At 42.8% G+C, this 24,406-nt stretch overlaps 1 protein-coding gene across 1 annotated transcript in view; it reads left to right on the top strand.

The window, feature by feature from the left end:
* The window catches only part of LOC127238251 (ubiquitin-conjugating enzyme E2 E2), a 280,453-nt gene that overhangs the window by 240,431 nt on the left and 15,616 nt on the right, over positions 1–24,406 (top strand). Inside the window, exon 5 of the mRNA XM_051206787.1 lies at positions 167–314. Coding sequence (XP_051062744.1) covers positions 167–314 — 148 coding nt within the window. The remainder of the gene's footprint in view (positions 1–166; positions 315–24,406) is intronic.

Here is a 24,406-nt window from a genome sequence, read left to right as displayed (position 1 = left end):
AACTCCTCAGCTACACCAGAAGCAGAGTACAGATTCTATGAGTGCTCTGTTTTCTGTCATAAATTATCTTTATTTTTAATCTATTGATAATTTTCGTATACCTATTAAAAACTTCAGCCTGAACCTTAGCCATCTCCACTTATGGCAATTTTATACTTTCTCCCAGGTCACCTTCCGAACGAGAATCTACCACTGTAATATCAACAGCCAAGGGGTGATCTGTCTGGACATCCTCAAGGACAACTGGAGTCCAGCCCTGACCATCTCTAAAGTCCTCCTGTCCATCTGCTCACTCCTCACAGACTGCAACCCTGGTGAGTGGCCCTGGATCGGGTACCAGACTGAGAAGCCCAAGGTTGCCCTTGAACCTGTGCTGCTGCTAGTGCTCCCTACCCCAGCTCTTCATTACTGTTGATTTAACTTTCCATGCTGAATGGTATAACTGTGTTCTTTTTTGTCATTGTTGTTGTTGTTGTTTGGTTTTTTGAGACGGGGTTTCTCTGTATTGCTTTTAACTAGCTCTGTAGACCAGTCTGGCCTGGAGCCCACAGATACCGCCTGCCTCTGCCTCCCAAGTGATGGGATTAAAGGTGTGTGCCCGGCAACTGTGTTATTTTAAAATTGGTTCTTTCCATTTACTTTTTTTTTTTTTGAACCTATTATTTACAAAACAAAATTAAAGCAAAATATGATAAAAATTAATGAAAACTCATTTTAAATGAGAAAAGTACATTTTAGAATACATTAAATTCTCCTACCACATAATAATAAAAATCCAAATTGAATAGCTTAATCTTTAATCATATGCATAATAGACATGTTAATTTGAGAGATGTGGGCTATTAAAATCTTATGACAACCAAGGCAGCACCACACAGGTGTGACCTCCAATGCAGTAGCAGCCGTGCGCCCTGATAAGCTGTTAGCAAAAAGCTGAACAGATCTGAATCAGGAAGCAGGGCTTGCCAGGAAACAAGGAAACTAAGGTGGCTGGCAGCACTCCTTGGCTCACCGCTGAGCTTTGCACTCAACTCAGGTTCTCAGTCTGCCTCTTCCTCTGCATGTGATCATGTGCCTTTGATAACCTTGCTTTGCCTACAGGGCAAACCAGCTTATGGACTGTGCTCATATGTGGGTTTACTCTGGGAAATACAGAAATCCCAGAGTAGTTTTTGTTCATGCTCTCCATGAAACTTTCATTTTTCGGCGTCTTATTAATTGCCATGAAATCCCATCTCCTGTGTAAGGCTATTGTGAAATGTTTTTTGTTAGTTCACCAGGTAGATAGCAAAGTCCAATCAGATGGCACTGTGAGAGTTGACTGTTAGTGCAGGCCCACCCCCTCGTGGCTGTACCCATTGCTGTCTGTCACATGTATGACATTACTGAGAGGTGATGTTGCAAGGAAGCTTTCTTTATTGTTGCTTTTGTTTTGATGATTTGTGGCCTGTTTACCCCAAATCAGCAGTGAACACCTGCTTTCAGAACAGGTCCCCTGAACTCGTCCGCCTCTGTCTAAAGAGATGGCTGCCAATAAATCGTCCAGTGAGAGGGGGGCTGGAACTTTGGTTAATCGATTGGTTTATGTTTGTTCGCTCCTTTGGTTGGTGTTGCTGTGTCTCAAAAATTTAAAGATCCATTGTTTATAAAGCTAAAGCTCACTCCTGACCAAAGAAAAAGCTCATATTCTGAGCCAGGGATGCAGGCCTGCATCACAGATGCTGGCACACATCTGTAATCACTGCATTCACCTAGGAGGCTGAAGCAGGACTGAGAGACCCTGTCAGACCCATCTCATCCCCACTAAAGAAGCAATACATTTTTTTCTTTAATACTGCTGTTCAGTAGGAATATCAGGCCAGAAAATAATAGTGTTCCTTAAAAGGTGAACCTCTTTTGTGATAGGAGCCTAGAAGGGGGATTAAGAACACTGACAGCTCTTTCAAGGACCCTGGTTTGGTTCCCAGCACTCACGTGGCAGCTCACAACCATCTGTAGTAAGTGGTACACAGATGTACATGCAAGGGAAACACCCAAACACATAAAAAATAATTTTAAAAGAGACTGGGACAGTTTGTGACACATGCTAACCATCACATTCTGGTGCATCTAAGACCTCCCGAGTGACACTCCACTTTATGAATGTTGGCATTCCTGGGTTCTTTCAGTAGAGTTCAGTTTGATTTTGGCTCTTTGATATTGCATCTTGTATAGCTCAGGCTAGCTTTAAACTCACTATGTGGCCAAAGATAACCTTGAACTCCTGAGCCTTCTCTTCATCTTCCCAAGTGCTGGGATTACAAGGGTGCACATCACCCTGGCTCTGATTCTTAAAGAAAGATGTCACTGAGGCATGGTACACCTCATCCCTGTAACTTCAGCATTTAGGAGATGGAAGCAGGAAGATCTCCTCAAGCTTGAGTAGTCTGGGCCATTATAGGAGGAACCTGCCTCAAGAGTGCTCAGCACAATCATCTCCAACAGAAGTGCCCAGCTTAGGGCTTTTTTTTTTTTTTTGGGTTTTTTTCCCCCCCTGTAGTTTTTTCCTCCTTCAACATAAAAGTCATCTCCCTTAAACAGATTCAGCGCCCAGTCTTTAGTGGGCTTGTTCGTGTTATCTGAAGTTATTTTCAACCTCTGAATGAGTTTTTTCCTCCTTCAACATAAATTGAACTTAAGTCTAACTGATCTTTAAATTATCAAAAATATAAGCTTGATAGAATATGAATAAATAAGATCATCTTGTGTGAATCAATGATGTATATTTAATGAACCTGAAAGATGCTTACCCTTAGTCCATGGGCTCATATCTCTTCATCATTTTCATCCTCCTCTCATAAGTTATAGCTGTCAATTTCAAAAATTTTGACATTGAAAAGCAAATGCCCACAGGTGTCAGTGATGTGGCTGAGGCAGAAATAATGCTTCAAGGACAGCCTCGGTTATACAATGCCACACAGTCTCAAAAAAAAAAAAAAAAAAAAAAAACCAACGAGCCAGGCAGTGGTAGTGGTAGTCCCAGCACAGATGGATCTCTGAGTTTGAGACTAGCTCTAGTCTACAGAGCTGAGTTCCAGGACAGCCAGAGCTGCACAGAGATTCTCAGGGGTGCTGGGGGAAGATGTTATATCTTGTTAGGCTGGTGCTCTGTGTCCTCCTTAAGTTGCTCTTGTTAGAAAACAGAAGCTGATTTTGAGCCAGCTCCTGAGATCAAAAGCTCCTGAGCCAGCTCACCTGAGGACCTGAGTTTGCCCCCCCTCAACCCACATGGTGGAGAGAAGGAAGCAACTCCCACATGTTGTCCTCTGATGTGGAGTAACACTGCTGCTCTATGAGCAGATTCATAGATTTGCCAAGAAGAGGATAGCACTAAGGAAAAGGATTGCCACTTTCCATGGGATTCTGTGACTTTCAAATGCTGTGTTCCCTAGTCATTATTCTGCACAAACACGTTGTCTGTTCTGAGCCACGTGTAGAGGCACACACCTGTAACCCCAGCAATGGGCAGGCTGGGGGAAGTGTGAATCCAGGACAACCTGAGCCACAGTGAGGCCCCGCCTCACCATCTGAAGTTTGTTTGTTTGTTTACCAACCGTCATGTGCATATGTGCAGCACTATTTAGACTCAGTGGGTTATTTTTTAAAACTGACATGAAGTTGGGATGGAATGAAGAAGGAGATCGTGGAGTATATATACGAATTCAAGTATATTTTGAAGTGGTATTTTGTTTTAAACCTGTTTCTTTAAATACTTTAAATGTGCTTATGTTGAGGTATTCACACCTATAAATAATGAGTATTTTGCCACATACTTAATCAGATACTCCAAGAGCAAAACAAGGAGATAAAGGTTCCTTGTAGTGAGTAACCTGAAATGTTTCCACCCTGTTTACCTGAAAAGCAAGTGATACATGTGTGGCCACCTTGTGCTGTGAATCTCAGTTCGCCTTTCTTATCCTACTGCTGCTGCCCTGGGGTTTTTGAGATAGCATCTCACCACATAGCCAGCCCAGGCTACTGGGGATTGCAGGTGTGTGTTACCAGGCCCCACACAGTGCTGACTCACTAAAGAAGTAAGGGTTTGTTTCTTTAAGCATATTTCTGGTATGATATCATTTTTTTAAATTCCAAAACCTTTCTGACTCTTATGGAGGAACTGGAAATTTGAACAAAAAGCATTTGATGTTGGAAAACTTCTGTCAGAAATTTTTAGTAGTACTAATAAGATCATGAGTAGGAGGTTTTCTAGAATCTAGGCTGTGGACTGAAATGTTTGCAAATACCATTTTGGTAGCTGGAATTCACTTCTGGATAGTCCAGAGAGGTTGGAAGCAGGATCCGGAGTATAAAGGAGACCAAGATCCACCCTTGTAATAATTGATTCTGAATGAGAAATATGTGAGAGTTCTTAATATTGTTCTACTGTGAACATATTTGAGATTTCCCAAAATAAAGGTGTTTTATTTTTTTTTTTTTTTAATTTCTATAATCTGTAAACTATGGAGACTGGCTGTCGTCTTCTGCAGGGATTGTCTGGGCCAGCACTGGCCCTCCTTCCACATCGTCTGCCTCTTAAGTCCCCTTGAAGTCTTATCTGTCCTTCTGCAGCAGGCGAAACAGTTCAGGCCAGGGCAAAGCACACCACAGACATCGTCCATCACCCTTCCGATAATGATTGCGTATGGGGCAGAAGAGATGGCTCTGCAGTAAGAGCACTTGCTGTTCTTGTGGAGGGATCTGGGTTGTGTCCCCAGCACCTGCATGGCCATGTGTAACCTTTTGTGACTCTAATCCAGGGAATGCAGTGCTGACTTTGATCTCCCCAGGTACCAAGCACATACATGGTATGCATATATACATACATACATACATACATACATACATACGGACAAACACATGGGTAAAAACAGAAATGAATCTAAAATTAAAGTAAAATTTGAGTGTCTGTTGCCCTGTCTTAGATTTATCCAGGTCTTTATTAGAATAACAAATAGAACCCGAGAAGGATGACTTATACCATGACCCACCATGGCGATTAGGCTGGGACCTTGAAGCTGGTAAAAGCTGAGCAAATGAAATCAATCCACTGCTCCCAGAGCTCTTCTCCTGCTAACCTTGAGTGGTCAGAAGAAGCTCACTACCATACCTCTGCCCTACAGCTCACTGTTTCCCTTCCCTAAGGAACACGCTCTTACCCCTGCTTGTCTCCAAAGCCTTAGCTGGTTCCTTGTTTTTGCCTGGCTCTGATTACCTAGTGAAGTTGATTACAAAGTACTGAGATTTTATAGTTGATAATGGCTCCCAGTGGGCTGGGGCCTGTAAAGCAGGATTAAGTATTTCAGCTGGTCTAGATCTGTATGGATGACACTGAGTTTGTGAGCAGCTAGAGCGACCAAAGCTGCCTGGGCTCTGTAGCAGAGTCCCACATTTCCCAGCTTCAGAGCTGTGCTATCATACGCCCCATTGAACCTCACCTAAGAATTGAGCAAGCAACCAGTTACTAAAGTAGACTTTCCTAGAAGCATGCAAAATATGTTTGCCTTGTCTAAACTGTCACTGCAGCTGATTCTGCAGACACCAGCTTTCTTCTGAGGACTATGTCTTTGTTTAAAATCAGAAACAAACAGACTAGGGAGATGGTTTAGTTGTTAGAAGTAAAATAAAATGCGTGCCCATATCGGAGTTCGGATTCCAAGAACCCACATTAAAAAGCCTGGTGTGGGGGAACACCCATAAACTCTCTTGCTGGAGGAGGGTGGTGTGGGAACAGACAGGTCCCTGAGGCTCCTTGGCCAACTAGCTTAGCTGAATCAATAAGCTTCAGGGTCACTGAGAGACTCTCTCAAAATAATAACGATGGAGGCTATCAAGAAAAGATAAGCCTCCACACAACTGGAGCACACACGCATGCACTTAATACAATACACCCACCCCAGAAACATAAATGAGAGACGAGAGAAGTCCTAACACAACCACTCATGTGTGAAGAACTCGTATCTTCTGGGTTACCACAGGCTGAATTCAAGTCAGGCTCTGTGCAGTCACATGTGATGCAGACAAGATGGGAAGTGTTACCAAGGAAAAGGCTGAAACAGGTTTGTGATGAGCCAGAATGTGATGTCACCAACTCTGAGCAAGGTTTAAGTTTTTCATATTTTTATAATTACAAAATTTTTGTTTAGTTTTTGGGGGACAGAGTTTCTCTATAGCTTTGGAGACTGTCCTGGAATTCACTCAGTAGAGCAGGCTGGCCTTGAACTCACAGAGATCCACCTGCCTCTGCCCCCCAAGTGCTGGGAATAAAGGTGTGTGCCACCACTTCCCTGCAATTACAACAGTCCTAAGAATGAGGGCCAGAGTATGGTCTTTCACAGCTGGATTCTCTCTAGCTGGGCTTTTCACTTAGTGAAAAAGGTATTTGTAAAATGTCAGGTTCACTATTTGTATGCAGCCTCAGTGGATTTTCTCTCCATGATTAAGAGACCAAGGAACCCAATGTTGATTATAACAGTTGGACTCCCAGTGTTGACATATAGTAAAGAATTCCCTTAAGAAGCAGTATGTGAATTTGTTTAAATCCCAGCATATTCTTTGCATAATAAGATGTATTCCTGGGAAAATTATAAATTATATTAGCCCATCATGATAACACACAACCTGTAATCTTAATACTTTGGGTGGTAGAGGCAGGAGAGTTCAAAGTTGTACTGAGCTGTGTAGCAAGTTCAAAGCCATCCTAGGCAACCAGGGATCCTCTGTCAAAACACCATCAATAAATAAATAATATTAGATGCATTTGAAAACTGTTTTTGCCTAATGTAAAAATTCAGGCATTATGCTGGTCTGCCCCTGTCACCTGGCAGAATGCACTCAGACAGTACCGGGGTCAGCCCAGGGTTCCATGACTACGTCTTCACACAGGTGCAAAGGATCCCTTTAAAAGAAAGACCCCACCTGTAGTGAGATAGTCCTTCTCTGGCACTGACCACACCCATTGGGGGGTGGAGCCATGGGCGGAAGTGACCTGTGGAAGGAGGTCGGAAGGGGCCAGGAAAGGCTCTCTCTGGCGTGACTCGGACAGGAGAGAATTTCCTGGTGTTCATCTGTCTAGGTTGTAAGTTATTTCTCCCTGAATAAACATCTATTCGGCCTATTTGTTTATCCTGATCCTTATTTACCGCGATACCCACCCGCTTATGTTTTCTCTCTCTTTCATGCTGTTTCCCTGGGTCAGGCAGGACTTTTCCTGTCTCCCTCCTCTCTTCTGTCCTCTCTCTTTTTCTGTGTCTCTTTACCTCTTTTCTGTTTCCTTTCCTTTCCCTCCCCTTGCTAATAAGACCTCTCACTTAAGCTCTGTCTGCCTGGAATGTTTGTCCCATCTGCCATGTGTCACCTCCCCTCCCCCAGATCAATCTTGCCTGCCATGGAATCCACCAAGGTTCCCCTGGAGCTTTATTCCTAACACCCTCAAGTGTCCTATGGAGAAACGTCTTGCCAAGTTAACACTTTGGAAGTTGAGTTTATCTTTTCTTGAAAGTACAGTGAATAGTTTCCCCCTGAGTGAGCTCTGCATTTCCTCTGAATGTGTTGCCCCACGTAAATTGTATTGTCTGTGGTGCTCAGGTACCTAGGACAGCCAGAGGCCTGTCCAGCTGCACTGTGGCAGGTTCAGGGCACACCTTTATGGGGGCTGCTCAGTCCCATACACCACCCCTCATTCTATTCACAGCATTGTCACAGTGGCTTGTGTGGGATCTGGGGCTTTTGTCTTGTGTGTCACTGAGATCAGCTGGCTTTCTAGCCCACACTGGCTCCTGTGATGGAAGCACATTCATACAGAGATGCATCAGAGAAGTTAGGAAAGAAACCTCGTTTTCACAGTTTGTCCAGCTTTAGAGGCCGGCAGTATCTTTCATAAGAAACCTCATGCTGGAGAGATGGCTCAGCAGTTAAGACCATTTGTTGCTCTTGCAGAGGGACCCATGTTCAATTTCCAGCACCCACATGGTAGCTCACAACCATCCTAACTCCAGTTCCAGGGGATCCAAAAGCATACACCTGGTGTACATACATGCACACAGGCAAAACATTCACACACATAAAGTAAAATAAATAAATAGGAAAAATGTAAAGAGTAGATAAATTCTAGAAGCAAGCACTCAGCGGAGAGTGTATGAAGAGCATGGCTTCTTGCTAGAACAGAAACAAGTGGAGGGTCAGCCACCCTGTCCCCTCTGGAGGGAAAGTATTCCAGCTGTGTCTCAGGATCTCGGGAAGACTGGAAGGCGTCACATCAGCCTTACTCAAAATGCTTCTGTGGCTGCTTGAATATGCCTGTAGGTCGTGTCCTGGGCAGTGCAGACCTGTGTTTAACCACGTGTGCCTTCAGAAAGTTAACAGTTTTTAAATTCTTGAAAAAGACTATTTGGAGGAGAGTTTTTGTTTGGTTATTTGTTTAAGGTGGTTTAAAGTATCAGTATTATAACTGGACATGAACAGACACACACACACACACACACACACACACACACACACACACACACACGAAAACATAGACACAGACACAAAAAGAGAAAAAAGAAAACAAAAAACCTCCTTTTTTACATTGGGAGTAGCATCTGGGGATCACAGGCCATGTGCTTTGAATTTGGTAATGTTTTGTTTTTTATTAAGATGATCTCTCCTGTTAAAACTTCTGAGGGGCTAGAAAGGTGATACATGCTCTTGCAAAGGACTCAGATTCCATTATCAGTACCCACATGGCCGTTCACCACCTACAGTAACTCAGATCCCATGCCTCTCCCGGTGTCTGAAGGTGGGAGACATGCACAGTGCAAGGAAACACTCATGCACGAAGACAAACGCATTGTAAAGTTTTCTTGAGTGAAGCATCATTTGAAGGTCAGTGTTTACCTTCACTTGAGCCTGTTGCTTTGGGAACTGGGGTTCAGCTGGACCCAGCACTGTCAGTGGCTTACACTGGGTGGTCTCTGCGTGTAGACAGGTCTCCGCTTCTAACCCTGGCTGCTTTGACTGCTTTGGCTGTTCTCTCTGCACATTTTGTCAGTTTGAAAGTTGTTTGCATGTTCAAATTCTCCTGTTTACTTTTTAGAAGACACTATCCTAGAGTTTTCCTCCTCAGAAATCACCAATTTATATACTTTCAGTTTCTTTTATTATTGTATCCTGTTCATTTTATTTTTAGAGCTAGGGATAGGACCTCATGTCTCCATCATGCTGGCAACAGGGACTTGATATTGGTGGACTTGAACCTATTTCACAGCCACCCTGTCCTCAGCACTTGGGTTTATTCACAGATAGGAGTGTCCAGCTTTTAGACATTACTACAAGGAAAATTATGAATAAACAAACAAATAAATAAATATAAATAAGTGGTAATACTATTTTTTACCCCCATGTTTGAAGGCGTGGACTTGCCTCTGGGCAGTGCACTTGACCACTCTTGGTTGCATATGGCCCCTGGTTGTGGCTTGAACTTGCTAACAGCTTCCCTCAAGAGTGACACAGCTATCAGGCTATGAGCTGCAGTCTTGTCCCAATGGAACGTATTATCGTGTCCACATTCTAGCTGTGCAGCAGACTCTTGGTGGCCACAGAAACAGAAAGGTTTTAGGTGCTATGCACAGGCTAGGTTTACCACATAGTCCTGCATAAACCTCCTAGAGTTCGATGCTGGAGTGGAGGCACCAGAACTTAACCAGGTACACAGACCTGGGATATTACCAGTACCAAACCAATACACAGAGAGAGTAAAAATAAAGTCCTGGGATTAGGGGCACATACCTGCAGGTAGAGACAGGAGGATCAGGAGTTCAAGGCCACCCTGGGCTGTCTCCAAAAAATGTAAGAAGGAAAGAAACAATATATAATACATTAAAATGATATTATTAAATAGCTGCCTGTGGTCTATGTGGCTGTCCTGTTTCCTTACCACTTGCCACTTCTGAGACTCTAAATGCTGTTTCTCATGTTAATTTATTTTGCAATTTAATTTTGCCTCCTGTTAGTCTGTGTCCTGTGGCCTCTTGTTAGTGGGAAATGGTGTCACTCTAGTGGGACGAGCTGTCAGAAAAGTCTGTGCATGGCTAATAATTGCAGCCTGAGTTTCCATTTTATGTCAGTTTAAAACCTGGTAAGAGTGTAAAACACCCTAGAAGACATGGACTCCTGTACTATACCCAGGAAGATTCCCCAAGCCTAGAGCCCATGAGCCTTGGCTTATTAAACTGCAGGGCCTCTTCTTGACCTAAATACAGTTCTTGTGTGGCCGTACTTTCCATCTCCCTCCACCTGTCTAAGAGTCCTTCCATCTCAGGCCACTTAGCACCCCTGCCCAGCAGGGAGGACACAGGAGCACTGGGTCAGTGCCCCCTGGGCTGTACCCCAACCCCAGATGAACCCTTCCATCTTTGTGCCTGAAGGATTTATTACTGCATGTACTCTTCGGTTTCACTGGTGGTGTCCGGTGTCCTCAGGGCACAGGTATGATTGTAACACTCTTCCCTCTGCCTTCGGGGATGTGGCCACAGCAGTGTGACTAGCTGATCCTCACATCCTCACCTGGCCTGTCCAGGACCACCTTCTAATCTACCTCTGTCCAGAATCTTGGTAGAAAAGGCAGTTCAGAGGGAGTGAACCATGTCCTCGGCCCCAGGAAAGGTTTGCTATGCCAGACAGAACTGTGCTTGCCCAAGCCTGGTATGACCCTCTGCTCTGCTAGTCTCGCCTCCTCCTTTGTGACCTACAGCAGAGGCTCAAAGAGTTCTTCATGTCCTTCATTGCAATGTATCTCAGACTGTGTAATCAGTCTATAGCATGAATTCTACCTCCACCCCAAACCAATGAATGGGTCTTCACCTTGAGCCTGATGTGTGCCTGTCCCTTGATAGGAATCACCCAGCCTCTGACTGGGCAGCCAACAGCAGTTGTTAGTATTCAGGCATCCGTACTGGCCTGAACTTGGGGTTCTGACAGGATACGCCTTCAACTGCAGCCACTAAGTGCACCACCTCTGCACATTCACTGTGTTCCCTTTTAGAAGGGCCCTGTCCACCTCACATTATTCCTCCCACTTTCTCTCCCTCTCTGTCTGTTCCCCTCTCTCCCTCCCTTCCTCTTTCTCCTCTCTCCTGATGTTCCTGTCTTCAGAGCCAGTCAGCCCCCTTCCCTTTCCCTAACTAAAAAAAAAAAAAAAAAAAAAAAAAACAAAAAACAAAAAAAAAAAACTGTCTTTCTCTTGAGTGTCACTTTTCTTAAATCACACTAGTGACTGTTGTAGAAGAGCTTCTGGCATCTTACTGAGCTCTGCCCTTCCACCTCCTCCCTACCTGACCCATCTGTCTTCTCTGTCCTCCCCCTACCTCCACCCTCCTCTCATTCATACCCACTGTTCTCCTTACTTTTAATTTCTTTTATCATTTCATGCACCCAGAAAAATGTTTTAAAACAAATGAAGAACAAACTGTAGCTATTTGGTGTGTGTGTGTGTGTGTGTGTGTGTGTGTGTGTGTGTGTGTGTGTGTGTGGGCGTGTGTGTGTGTGTGGGCGTGTGTGTGTGTTTGTGTGTGTGTGTGTGTGGGCGTGTGTGTTTGTGTGTGTGTGTGTGTGTGTGTGTGTGTGTACATATATGTGGCAAGACTATGCATGCAAGAGGCTGAACTGGGTGGTTTTTGCTCTCCATCATATATATAATGTGCATGGTGTTTGCTTGCATGTATGTATATGTATTATATGTATGCCTGATGCCCTTGGAAGTCAGAAAAGGTATGTCAGATCCCCTGGGACTGGAATTACAGATGATTGTGAGCTGACTTTTGGATACTGGAAATTGATCACTCTTCCTCTGGAAGAGCAGCCAGTGCACCTAACCACTGAGCCATCTATCTACTCTTTATCTTATTTTTTGGCACAGGCTCTCTCCCTGAATCACTGTTTCAGACTAGCTGCCAGGAAGCCCTGGAATCCACCTGTGTCCTGCCCACCCCCAACAATGTGATTCTAGGCACCTAGTTTGGTGTCTGGCTTTTATGTGGGTGGAGGGGTCAGAACCCAGGTCCTTAGGCTTGCACAGCAAGCACTTTACCACTGATCCATCTATCCAACCCTTGTTAGTTTATTTCAGGAGTGCTTTGGTCATTGCTTCTTAACTGAGTGACAGCTATACATTGGACAATACCTAGTAGGAAGCCAAGATTTGGACTTGAATGACAGGGCCATGACTTATAATGGGCACATTCTGCACACATGTGCATCAGACAATCACAGCCTATTATTATTGTACCATCACCCACATCTGAATGACTTTTGTTTTTATTAGTAGCCATCATATAGCAAGAATTATTTTTATGCTTTATGGCTTGAAAAGAACAATTTAAACAATAAATAGTAAATTTACTAGATACAACAGCAAAACTTTGTCATTTTAAAATAAACTTTACACCAAAGAAAAACCATCCAATGTAGTTCATACTCGTTTTCACTTCCATTTTTATAAATTTCAGAGACAGGTAAAAATGTGTACCCTCATGTAAAATAGCACAGAGAAAATGGCTTGGCTTCTGTCTCTTCCTCTTTGCAATCTGTTAGTATTGTTTTTTTTAATTATCTGTTATACAAATTACAGGATTCATTATGCATACTTGTATAGTGTGTGCTTTGTTCGTACTCACCACCCACCTACCCCCTCTGTTACTCTCTTTTTACTTCACACACCAGGCTTCCTTCGGGTGTCCCCGTGGGAGGGCGGAGACCTTTGCTGTCTAAGTCAACACATACTTTCTTCATGCCATGGTTCTTTCTTACCTAGTTAGGGAATGTAATAAGCATGCATTGCTCTGCTTTGTAGACTTGTAGGCAACAGTGCCATGCACCTGACATCATCATCCCTGTGGTGCTGAGTCTCTTGGGTAGCAGGGTCCAATATGTGGTCTAAGATGGTTTCATGGTCTGGCTCAGATCTCCTCCCCATTCATACCTGACTTCTCTAAAACTCACTGTGACATGCCCCTTGTATATGTCTATTCAGCGAATCCCACATTGCCCCCCGTATCACACAGTGTCACACGGCTTGTGAGCACAATGCAAGGTTATACCACACCCTGTTAAAAGGAATGAAGTCCTGGAAGCCAAGCCACCCTTAGTTTGGAAGTTGTCAGGAATATTGGAATCCTGACTTGCCTCTCTCTAGCTGCTGACCTTAGATAAATAGATGCCCTTATTTATGAGTTGAGTCTGTATTTCTGACCCTGCCTCACAGTATCACTATATGAAAACAAATGGTATATGTAGACCTCTAGAAATACTTTGAAAGATCTGAGTATCATTATATGAAATGTATTCAACAGAATGCCCATCCTAGTTGTGGGAGATGAGATGATCAGGCCTTTGAGATGCCTAAAAGAGCAATTTTGTTGCCTATGTAATGTCTTCAAACAGCTTTGTCTGAGATTTATGAGTCTGCAGTTCTCATGTGCCACAGATTTTATCATCTATAAGGAAAATGAATAGAAAGAATGAATTATAAGTCAAATTTGATGATTGCATTTTGCTTTTGACTTCTAAGCCTGTGTTCTGGGTTATTTAAATGTTTAAGATAATCCTGTCAACTAAAAATTAATTATAAATCTACTTCTCCATTCCCAACACCCACAATAAACAAACTGTCCCCTCATGCAATGCCCTCTGACTATAGAAAACCACCTTATTTCAAACACAAGCCATCCATTTTTATTCTGTATGCCATGCTGCTGTATCATCATTGTTGGCTTATATAAAATATGTGTCATAGGTCTAAAAGACAAAATATGTCAAACTAAATAGCCAGGGATATTATTCTGATGGAATGCTTGCCTAGCAAGAACAAGGCCCTGGTTTCAATCCCTAGTAATGTACACACACACACACACACACACACACACACACACACACACACACACACACATTCTGCATTACTTCGGTTAACAAATGTGTTTAGGTCCGTGACTATGTGTATAAAACAGGAGTGAAACCTAGTTATTTACAGTGAGATTTAAGTAAATGCAGTTAACTAAAATGGACACACTTTATTATCCAGGTCTTTTGTTGTTTTTAAACTGCCTATATCAGGAATTCAGTTTACTACCTGCTTTAAGCAGATAGGACAGAAGATGTTGGAAGGTAAGCAACCCCTCACTGAGGTGGGACAGCTGATGAGCCCTGCAACATCCTGACTGGATGCTTGGGGTAGGGTCCAGACTGGGGTTGGACAGAGACACTAGAGAGAGCCCACCAGTCTCTTGTGATAAAAAGCACATGTACGTGTAGAAAAACCAAGATAGCAAGAGTGGCACAGAACTCCATTTAGGAGTGAGGGAATGACACATAGGTCCTTCCCAATCTCAGTCCCCTCCAGACTTTGGTTAGGTCCCTACAGAGCCCTCAGCTGCATTAAGTCACAATAGCACACAAAACTAACTGTGGACTCTACATATCTACCCTATGACCATTTCAGAGCAGCTATCAGTGTGAAATGACGCCTAACCAAGACTTGTTCAGACAGTGTTCTGTAAGGGGAGAAGCATGTTGCAACACACAGCATCAAAAAATGTGTTTGGTGAAGCCACTTCCTGAGTTCAGTCTCCAGGAACCATGTGGTGGACAGAGAGATCTGATATGCATACATTGTCCTCTGACCTCGATGTGTGCTGTGGCATATGCTTGCCCACATATACATATGCACACACACACAAAAAAAAAAAAAAAAATAAGTTTTAGTCACAAGAAAACAAATAAAAGACGAAAAGCCTAGCATTAGACTTCAACTGATTTTAAAAAACAGGCTTTGCAGAAACATTATTGTAGTTTCCAATTCATATTTAAATATGTGTTGCTCTTATCACAGAATATGAAGGCTTAAGGAACTGACTGGCTTATCTATTCAAGTAGACCCAAAGTAGCAAGCATCCAGCCATGCAGACACTTCTGTTTGCTATAGTATGTTGGACATTGCACTCAACTGTGTGGTCTCAGTCACATTGTGTGAGCAAGTGTCCCTACATGTGTCTCTAGATGTCCTGTTCTCAGGCTCCTGTATCCTCCCATATATGCCGGCCACTGCTGGCTTATTCCTGAACTTAGGGCAACAACGAGCAATGTGTGTCATTGCCACTTTCTTACTGTGTTTGGTTTATACAGAATCAGAAGGTAAAATAGCACTTTCAGCTTGTGACCCCAGCATTCAGGAAGCACAGAGAGGCAGAATGGTGAGTTCCAGACAGCCTGAGCTACATAGGAAGACCTTGTCTCAAAACTGAAGTAGAGTAAGTAACAAATTTTAGAAATAAAGGAGCCATAGCTTTAGTAGGATTGAAGTGTGGCATTGGTGAGCCAGTTCTGGAGGTGGCTGCAAGAGAAAGGCCTGTGTTGACCTCCACCTAGGCTTCTGGAAAAAAATGCAACTATCTTATCTCTTTTGTGTCTTCTTGGTAGACAGTCTGAGTTCTTCTCAAGGTTTTGAATTGTGTTTAAATGTGTACTTGTTATTACATCATCCCAGTGATCTACCTACCATTTCAGGAAGCAACTGAAAGACAGGACAGGACAGGACAGAAACGGAACAAACTAACACCGGAAAGGACCTCTTAAATGGCTGCAGTGATTTATTCTTACATGTTGTCTAGCCTAACAGTTTTAAACAGTTGCAGAGATCCCAGGAGCTGTGCAGGTTTCAAGTAATTGATAACATATAATGCCAGCCCCATGCTGTCATCTCCCTCCCTAAGAGCCTGTTTACACTATGGACACAATGAAGTCTGATGTCATATGTTGGTTATATATCACATGACTTCAGGGGGTTCTCTCCAACCACCATTTCCTGTTTTCACTATCAATGAAAATAAATGCTGTTTCCTTGGGAAGAAACTTAGGCCAAGCTTTTAGGAGCCTAGGTTAGTAGCAGTGTGGGGGGGGGGGCTGTACTGTGTGACCCCAGAGCCAAAGCTGATCATTAGGCAGCAGCCAGGAGGATCCTGGTCACTCAGGTCTCCAGGGACTGGAGAAGAGTCTAGTCAGTCATAACTTGTTACTCTTCAGGAGTCATGTGGTGGTTATTCTTGGTTGTCTACTTGACAACATTTGGAATTAACTAAAATCCAAGCATGGACGTGCACACTTGTTAGAGATTTTTGCTTAATCTGAAGTAGGAAGATCCACTTCTAATCCAGATCTTTGACGAGAGAAACCTACCTCTACTCTAGGCCACACCTTCTGCTGGAAGCCTATGTAAGGACATGGAAGAAGGAGGTGTGCTCTCTCTCCCTGTTTATTCTCACTAGCAAGTCATTCCTTCACTGGCATAAGAACCTACTTCTTCCAGGTTCCAGCATATACTAGAGACCAGCTGAGACATCCAGCTTCATGGGCTGGAAAACTGCTGGATTCTGGAACATTCTGTTCATAGGTAGCCATTGTTGGAGAAGCTAGACAACAGTCTGTATTCATTCTAATAAATCCCATTTCTATATATAGAGAGAGATTTATTCTGTAAGTTTTGTTACTCTAGAGAACCCTGACTAATACAAGTCACCAGCCAGGCTGGCCGTAGTGTCAGTCCTCAACAAGCATGTGCTGCACCTTGGTTTCCATCTGCAACACTGCAAAGGACCAAAGAACAGCCATAATCATGATAATCACCATCAAACAGTAACTTGAATGGATTTAACGCCATCATATCTGTCTTCCCTAAAGACTAGCCTGTTGAGTCCCAGGTTAACCTAGCTTAGAAAAGAAGTGGAACGAGCTGTCTCCACCTCCTGGTGGAGTGAGAGCCACTGTCCACAGCAGAGGGGCTGATGAAGGCTGAGGTGGGAGCAGGTGAGGGCAGCACTGAGGGCGAGCTCAGGAGCCTTCCTCCTGTCTGCCTTGCTTATGTTCTTTTGCCTGCTCTGGAGAGGGTGGTGGTAGTGTGCGGCCTCCCTGATACCTTGTTTTCTTAGGTGCCTCTCACTAGTTGACGGCACCCAAGGAAGTGTGCAGAAATGTTGTTCTAGCTTCATTTCTGTGATAGAACACCCTGCCAAAAATCAACTTAGGGGAGCAAGGGTTTATTTTAGCTAATTCCAGGCTACAGCCACTCACTGCCAGGAAGCAAAGGTAGTGGGAACTCAGGCACCTAGTCATATCCCATCCACAGTCCACAGCAGAGACAAGATGCTTACTGGAGTTCGGGCTCACTCTGTCCAACTTCTATGCAGTTCAGGACCCAAATCCAGCATCCTTGGGTAATCAGCTCCCCGATGGATGACCAAACACACAAGCCTTAAGAAGAGAATCTATATCATACTATATCTTCCCAGAAAAGGTGCCTGATCTCAGACTCCAGTTTAGAGGACCTAGCAGATCTCCGTACAGCTGAGTGTCTGTGGGACACTCAGAGCAAAAGCAGACTTGAGATGAGTCATCCAAGAGTGAACAGATCTTCGCTGTACCCCCATCCTGTGTCCTGTGTGAACACACCCTTACAGTGCCCCCAAGAGTACAGTTTAATGAACTTAAGTTGGCTACAACAGGGTGGGATGGAGTTATATAGTACAAAAACCTTCAGGGTTTTTTTTTAACTTTTCATTTGTTCAATGTGTTTTACATCATGCATCTTGATCCCATTCACTTATTTCCCTATCCCTTCATAACTACCACCTCCCCTCCTCCAGGATCTTTTTATACAGAAGCCTGGAGTGACCTATAATTGCCCTTGGAGTTTACTCCTGGAGCCATGTGTAGACTCCTCCCCTCTATTGACATCTGGTGACTGCAGACTGCCATTGCCTTTCCCAAGATGCCTCTAACACATTCTGTGATCTGTCTATGAAAGCATGGGGAAGCAGTCTTTCAAATGATTCTCCATCCAGCCTATCTTTTAACATCCACCTACAGTACAGGATAGAAAATCAAGAAATAAAAGTCTGGATGGTCTTATGTACAAACAACTGACCTAATTGAAGAAGGAAGAAAACAATTGCATTCACAATAGCATCCAGAAAGTCCTTCTGGAGGCTGGAGAGATGGCTTGGTGGTTAAGAGCATGAGCTGCAGTTAGAGAGGATCTGAGTTCAGTTCCCACATAGCAGCTCAGAACCATCCATAACTCCAGTTCCAGAGGATCCACTGTCTTCATCCAGGCTTCATGGGCACCAGCCACACATACGGCACACATATATAAATGATGGCGCTCACGCAGACACATAAAATTAAAAATAAATGTATTAAAAAATACTTAGGAATGATTTAACCAAGGAGGTCAACAGCCTAACAGTGAAGTGTATTCCATAGTTATGGCTCCAAAGAATTCATGTTAAAATGTCTACACTAGCCAAAGCAATGCCCTGGAATCCCAGCCTCTCAGGATCCACTAATGTGCAGTTGATTTTAGATTTGGGCCATTCAGAGACTACAAAAATGAAAACCTTTAAGAAACAGTGTGTCGCAAACACAGATGCATACATAATAACCTACTGTTTATTTCTATAAAATGTATAAATCTATTAACAATTAATGTATGTACACGAATACTTATAGTTTTGATTTCCTTTTTGTTGTTATGACAAAACACTTTGACCAAGAGACTCTAAGGGAAGGAAGAGTTTATTTGGCTTATACTTCCTGGTCATAGTCTACCATTGAGGGAAGTCAGGACAAGAACTCAAGCAAGAATTGAAGCATAAGCAATAGAAAAATGTTGCTACCTGGCTTGCTATCTCTGGCTCTTGTTCAGCTATCTCATACAATCCAGGAATCTCTGCATAGGGGTTGTACCACCCACAGTGGGTTAGGCCTTCTGAAATCAATTAACAGTGGAGAATACACCCCCACAGACATGCATCCTGGAATTTCCTTTACAACCAAGGATGCCACCTTACCAGTAACCTTTCTTGGTCTCTCTTCAAGATTCTGATTCTGCCACGTGGTACCAAGCCTCAGATTCTCTCCATGACTCTGTCAATCCTGGGATCCTTACTGCAACTGAGACTTCACCTTTATCAGTGGTCAACTCTCTGCCACCCTGACACACAGTACCATATCTCAAGGACTCCCCATAACCCCTTCATGCCTTCAAAACCAATGTATGGAGGAGACTATTACATATCATTTGCCATGTTCTGCTGCTAGTTTAGTGTTGCCTTGGTCATTGTACCACAACCTGTGCTGCTGATCTCTTACTAATCATGGATGATTCTTAGACCCAGCAAACCACATGATATACTTACATCAGAGTCTTTGAAGAACTCTCAAACTTCCCTCTGAAACGTCACAAGCCAAGCCTTCATCATGTGCATTTTTCTCTGCATTGTTCTGAGTCCCCACAACAGAGACCATCAAATTCTGATCACTCAGATGGCTTTTTTCTAACTCAGAGTTGCAGACACTTCCACAGTCTTCCCAAAAAAAACATGATTAGGTTCATCGCTCCAACACACCATTCCTGATACCAGTTCCTGCCCTGCTTGGCTTTGCTTGCTATGACAAAACACCATGTCCAAAAGCACATTAGGGAAGAAAGGGTTTATTTCAGCTTATATTTCCAAGTAACAGTCCATCATTAAGAAAGTCAGGACAGAGGCAGACACAGGAAACATGGAGGAAGCTGCCTACTGGCTTGCTTCCTTTGGCTCATGATCAGGTAACTCTAGACTGTTATCCATCTATAGTTTTTCTCTTAGGATGTAATGTTTACATTTGTTTATGGTTATTCTCTCATCCTCCAAAGGTGCCATGTGTATTTTAAGCGTCCTAGTTAACTTCAGCTATCAACTCTGCATAACCTAGAGGTGTGTGTGCTACAGACCACACTGCTGTAATCACTTCTAGTCCACCTCCTGTTGCCATGAGCACTGTGCTGAAGATGCAGTTTCTGTCCACACAGCTGAGATTTATATTAATTATAAACTGCTTGGTCAATGGCTTAGGCTTCTTACTGGCTAGCTCTCTCTTAATTATTAATCCATAATTATTAATCATGTATTTTTACATGGCCTTATCTTACTGGAGAATGCCAGCATTCTATCTTCCCAGTAGCTATGTGGCATCTGTCTGGCAGCTCACTCTCCGAGTCCTCTCCTCAGAATTCTCCTTGTCTGATAGCCCCACTTACACTTCCTGCCTGGCTACTGGCCAATCAGTGTTTTATTCATCAGCCAATAGGAGAAACATATATACAAAAAGATATTCCCCCATCACTATGCAATCCTACTCACTTCTGTGTGGATAGTTCAGCCTCCATATTGTATATTGTAGTACAAAGTGATTCCAGGGAGCTCTAGCATACTTTTTTACCATGTATACAAGACATAAAATATATGTTCTTTAACTCCTTATGTTCCTGGTAAGGAATAGCCTGTTAACAGTCTACTGGTAATTTCATTTGTTGGGGGTCAAAAGATTTTGAGTCTGGGTTGAAGACTGTTCCTTATATATTTGGGTCCAAATATACAGATTCACTATTTTCCCTATCAAAATATCATGGACATTCTTTACAAAGATAACAAGAAGAAAAAGAAAAACAACCTAAAATCATATGGAACCACAAAAAATCTCAAATAGACAAATTAATTCTTAGGGGTGGGAACAGCTGGAAGTAAACCCTCTAATTGAAAATGATGGTACAGGGACTAGAATGAAGCTTCATGATGTCTTCCTGGCATGCACCAGATCCTTGGTCCATTCCCAGTGCAAAACAGTAAAAATATATCACAAAGTTATAGGACAGACATATAGACCCATGGATCCAACAGAAAGCTCAAACTAGTGAGTTTTGACAAGGGCCCAAGAAGACAGAATGGGAAAGGGGAAAATCTCTTAGCAAATGGAATTGGAAAAACTGGGTTCCAATGCAGGAAAAGACGGAAGGAAAGAAAGGGAGGAAGGATGAAGAGAGAGAGAGGGAGGAAGGAAGGAAGGAAGGAAGGAAGGAAGGAAGGAAGGAAGGAAGGAAGGAAGAAAGGAAGAGAGAGAGAGAGAGAAAGAAAGAAAGGAAGGAAGGAAGAAAGAAAGGGCCATTAAATTGAACCCCTGATCTTGTACCATACACAAAAATCAACTCAGATGGATGGGTGGGTGGGTGGGCTGGAGCCATGAAACTCCTGGAAGATAAGGTGGACTCTGGCATCTGTGGAGTTTTCTGAAATATCATTCTGAAACCTTAGGTAGAAAGGCAAAAAGAGATGAATAAATGGAACTGTATCAAACCAAATAGCTTCTGCATGGCAGAGGAAACTATGAACAAACTGAAAGGGAAATTCAAAGGTTGGGAAAAAATTTGCAGACTATGTACCTGATAATCAGATAAATAAATCTGATAGACTCACTGTCCAAAATGTATAAAAAAAAAACTCATACAACTCCAAGAAATGTCAAGAAAATATGTAACCCACTGAGCATGCCAGCACATACCTGTAGAACTTGGGAGGCTAATGCCAGAGGATGTTAGTAGTCTAAGGCCAGGCAAGGGGCAAAAAATGAAGATCAAATATATAGATGTAGAATGTACTAATAGCTCCTAGGATTGGAGTAGGAAGACAGAAATGAGACACAAAAGAAGCCAATCTGTACAGGGAAGTGACTGAAAGTTGCTTGTGATACTTGGGATTTTGTATTGATGGCAATTAGAGAGAGCTATTCTTGGGGGAATGGGTAACTGAAATAGAGTCTATGTTCATTGATTTAACTGTATTGTCCCCGGAAAAAAAAAATGTCCAGAAAGACAGAGATAGTTTATGAGTAGTCAGGCCCAGGCACACAGATTCAGGTCACCCAAATATTCTGTTCCAATACGGTCACAGTTGTATTGTGTTTCTATTGTAACAAAAGAAAGAATTCATACATGAAGGCACTTTTCAAGTACATTGGTGGGTTATAGCCAAGCAGGAAGTTCTCTGCTGGGGGTTCTAGTGACTTCTGCTGTCCTTAGCTGTGGATTGTGGAAGTCAATGGTTTGCTAAGATTCTTAAATGTTACATCAGGCATGAGGAGTATCCCTTCAGAGGGACTGAAGGGAGCCCAAGGTAATTTGACTCTAGTCTGCAACATTTCAACTTTCCATGGTGACAAGCTCCTGTCATTTGGCCTTGTCAGATCTTTAACACATGTGATTCTTTGTTGGTGTTTCCGTCTAAGAACTTCAATTCACAACAGTAATATTTTTATGTTTATCTCATAACATATTATACCATAAAATTCATTTTAAAACAACAAAAAAGAATTGTATCAGACAAAACAAGACTCCCTCAAATATAATCATAAAAACAGGCTAAAACTGCTAGAATAGGCATCCACTATAGATATAAATAATAAACATCTCATTCTAGATCTGTGTTGAAACCAGTACTGAGTATATTCGTCCAATTTTCTTAAGGCTACAGAGTCATGTTAAATTACATAGTACAGATTAATGCTTTAGAACATGGTGCTTTTTTGCTGTTCCTTTGACTTAACCATGTGTTTTTCAGAAATCTAGATTTCTCTCTCTCTATGCTATCAAATTGTATTTTTAAGTAACTTAGGAAAGAAGCCTCCATGGTTCCCAACAAACACCACCATGGCACAGATGGGGTCAGGGAAGCCTTCCTTTGTTGCTTTGGGCTTCTATTTGAGGAGCTGCTCTTGCCACTCACACCAGCAAGTGCAGCTCGAACTTTCTCTACCTGCCTGAAACCAGGCTTAACTAGCCTTCCTTGCATTTATGAGATTTAGACAAGGTCCATTAGAAAATTAGCCTGGCTTTTTGTGTGTCTTAACATGAGAACTTTGAGTGGAGCAGTGTCCAGGAGAAGCATGTCCAGGGGCTATCTCTATTGCTCTAGGGTGATGTCCTTGAAGGTCACATCCCAGATCCGAAGTGTTAGCTGGAAAAGCCCACAGTGCTAAGGAAGGAATGCTTGGGAAAGAGAAACAAAGGAAAAGAAAAAGAAGAAAGAAAAGAAAAAAAAAAAAAAGGAAACAGGCTTAGGACTCTACATGGCTGCACAAGAGGTAGAATTCTGGAACTAATTATTCCACCTATACCTTAGAGAGCATGGCTTAAGAGCTTACTTTCCTAAGGGTGGTACCGTAGCCAAAGAACTAAACCAGCAAGGCTGGACTGGGAAGTTTCCACCCAGGTCAAGACTCTGTTGTTGTGACCAGGAGTGCTTTCTACTCTCACAAGTGTGCTAATATGCCCTTTTTACCATAATGCAAAACCACACTTCACAGACAGCTTCGTTCTCCGCTTACTGGTATCCACTTAGAAATTCTTGTGGAGGAAGGACTTAGGGAAGTGGATGTTTGTAAAGTTGTTACTATGCAAGAAGGTTTGTTCCTCTAAAAGTAATTCCAGCGCTTGGATGGGGGTGGGGTGAGAGGGATGGACGACAACACAGGTAGACTCTGGGGGCAGACTGGCCAACAACTCTAGCAGAACCTGTAGCTCCAGGGTCAGTGAAAAGCTTTGTCCCAAAAAATTAGGTGGAAGCCAGGCAGTGGTGGCGCACACCTTTAATCCAGTACTTGGTAGGCAGAGGCAGGCAGATCTCTATGAGTTCGAGGTCAGCCTGGTTATAGGACAGTCAGAGCTGTTACACAGAGAAACCCTGTCTCAAAAAAATAAAACAAACAAACAAACAAAAAAATGTAGGTGAAAAAGAGGAAGACTCCTGATGTGAACCTTGAATTGCACACACATATACCATGGATCCATATACCCCTCACACATGTACACATTCATGTACTCCACACACAGCAAAAATTAGAAATTTCAATGAGGCCAGTCAAATAATAAGACATAAGAAAATTAATGTCTTGGTACAAGTGCAACAGGATGTTTGCTGTGGGTATGGGCTGAACATTGTTGACCTTAGTTTTGACAAATTAAAATAACCAGCTAATGACATTAACCCACTAAGTTTTATTCCTACATTTTCCCTGAAGATATAATGAACAACTTCAGAGTAAATTGAGAATGGCTTATTAGTATAGTCATGAGCCTTTTAAGGATTCCAAGTACACTTGATTAAGCATTTTGCCTTACTCCAGGGGCAGAGAATCTCAGTACCTTTGGGCATGAAGGCTAGAAACATCCTGCCTCCCTACCCTGTAATGAACCAGGATCTTGACCTTCTCCCTGCCCTACTCCATAACCACTGGATTATCTGGGGCTCTCCTGTGTCAGAGAGCCTTTACACAGACTTGAACTTAGCCTATGAAAGACTTAGACTAAACTACTAAACTAATTTCATTTCCAGTTTTAATTAACTTATTTGCAGTGGAAGTTAAAGGAGGTTTCATGTTTAAGGGATGTCAGCAGCCCAGTCCACTCTGAGCTGTGTCTGTCCTTCCTTCCTTTGTTCCTCTCATCTTTTTAACACTACTGGATTGAGAC

The sequence above is a fragment of the Phodopus roborovskii genome, unplaced genomic scaffold (assembly GCF_943737965.1).
Source record: "Phodopus roborovskii unplaced genomic scaffold, PHOROB, whole genome shotgun sequence".
NCBI classification, from domain to species: domain Eukaryota; kingdom Metazoa; phylum Chordata; class Mammalia; order Rodentia; family Cricetidae; genus Phodopus; species Phodopus roborovskii.
This window is presented reverse-complemented; position numbering and strand designations above follow the sequence as displayed.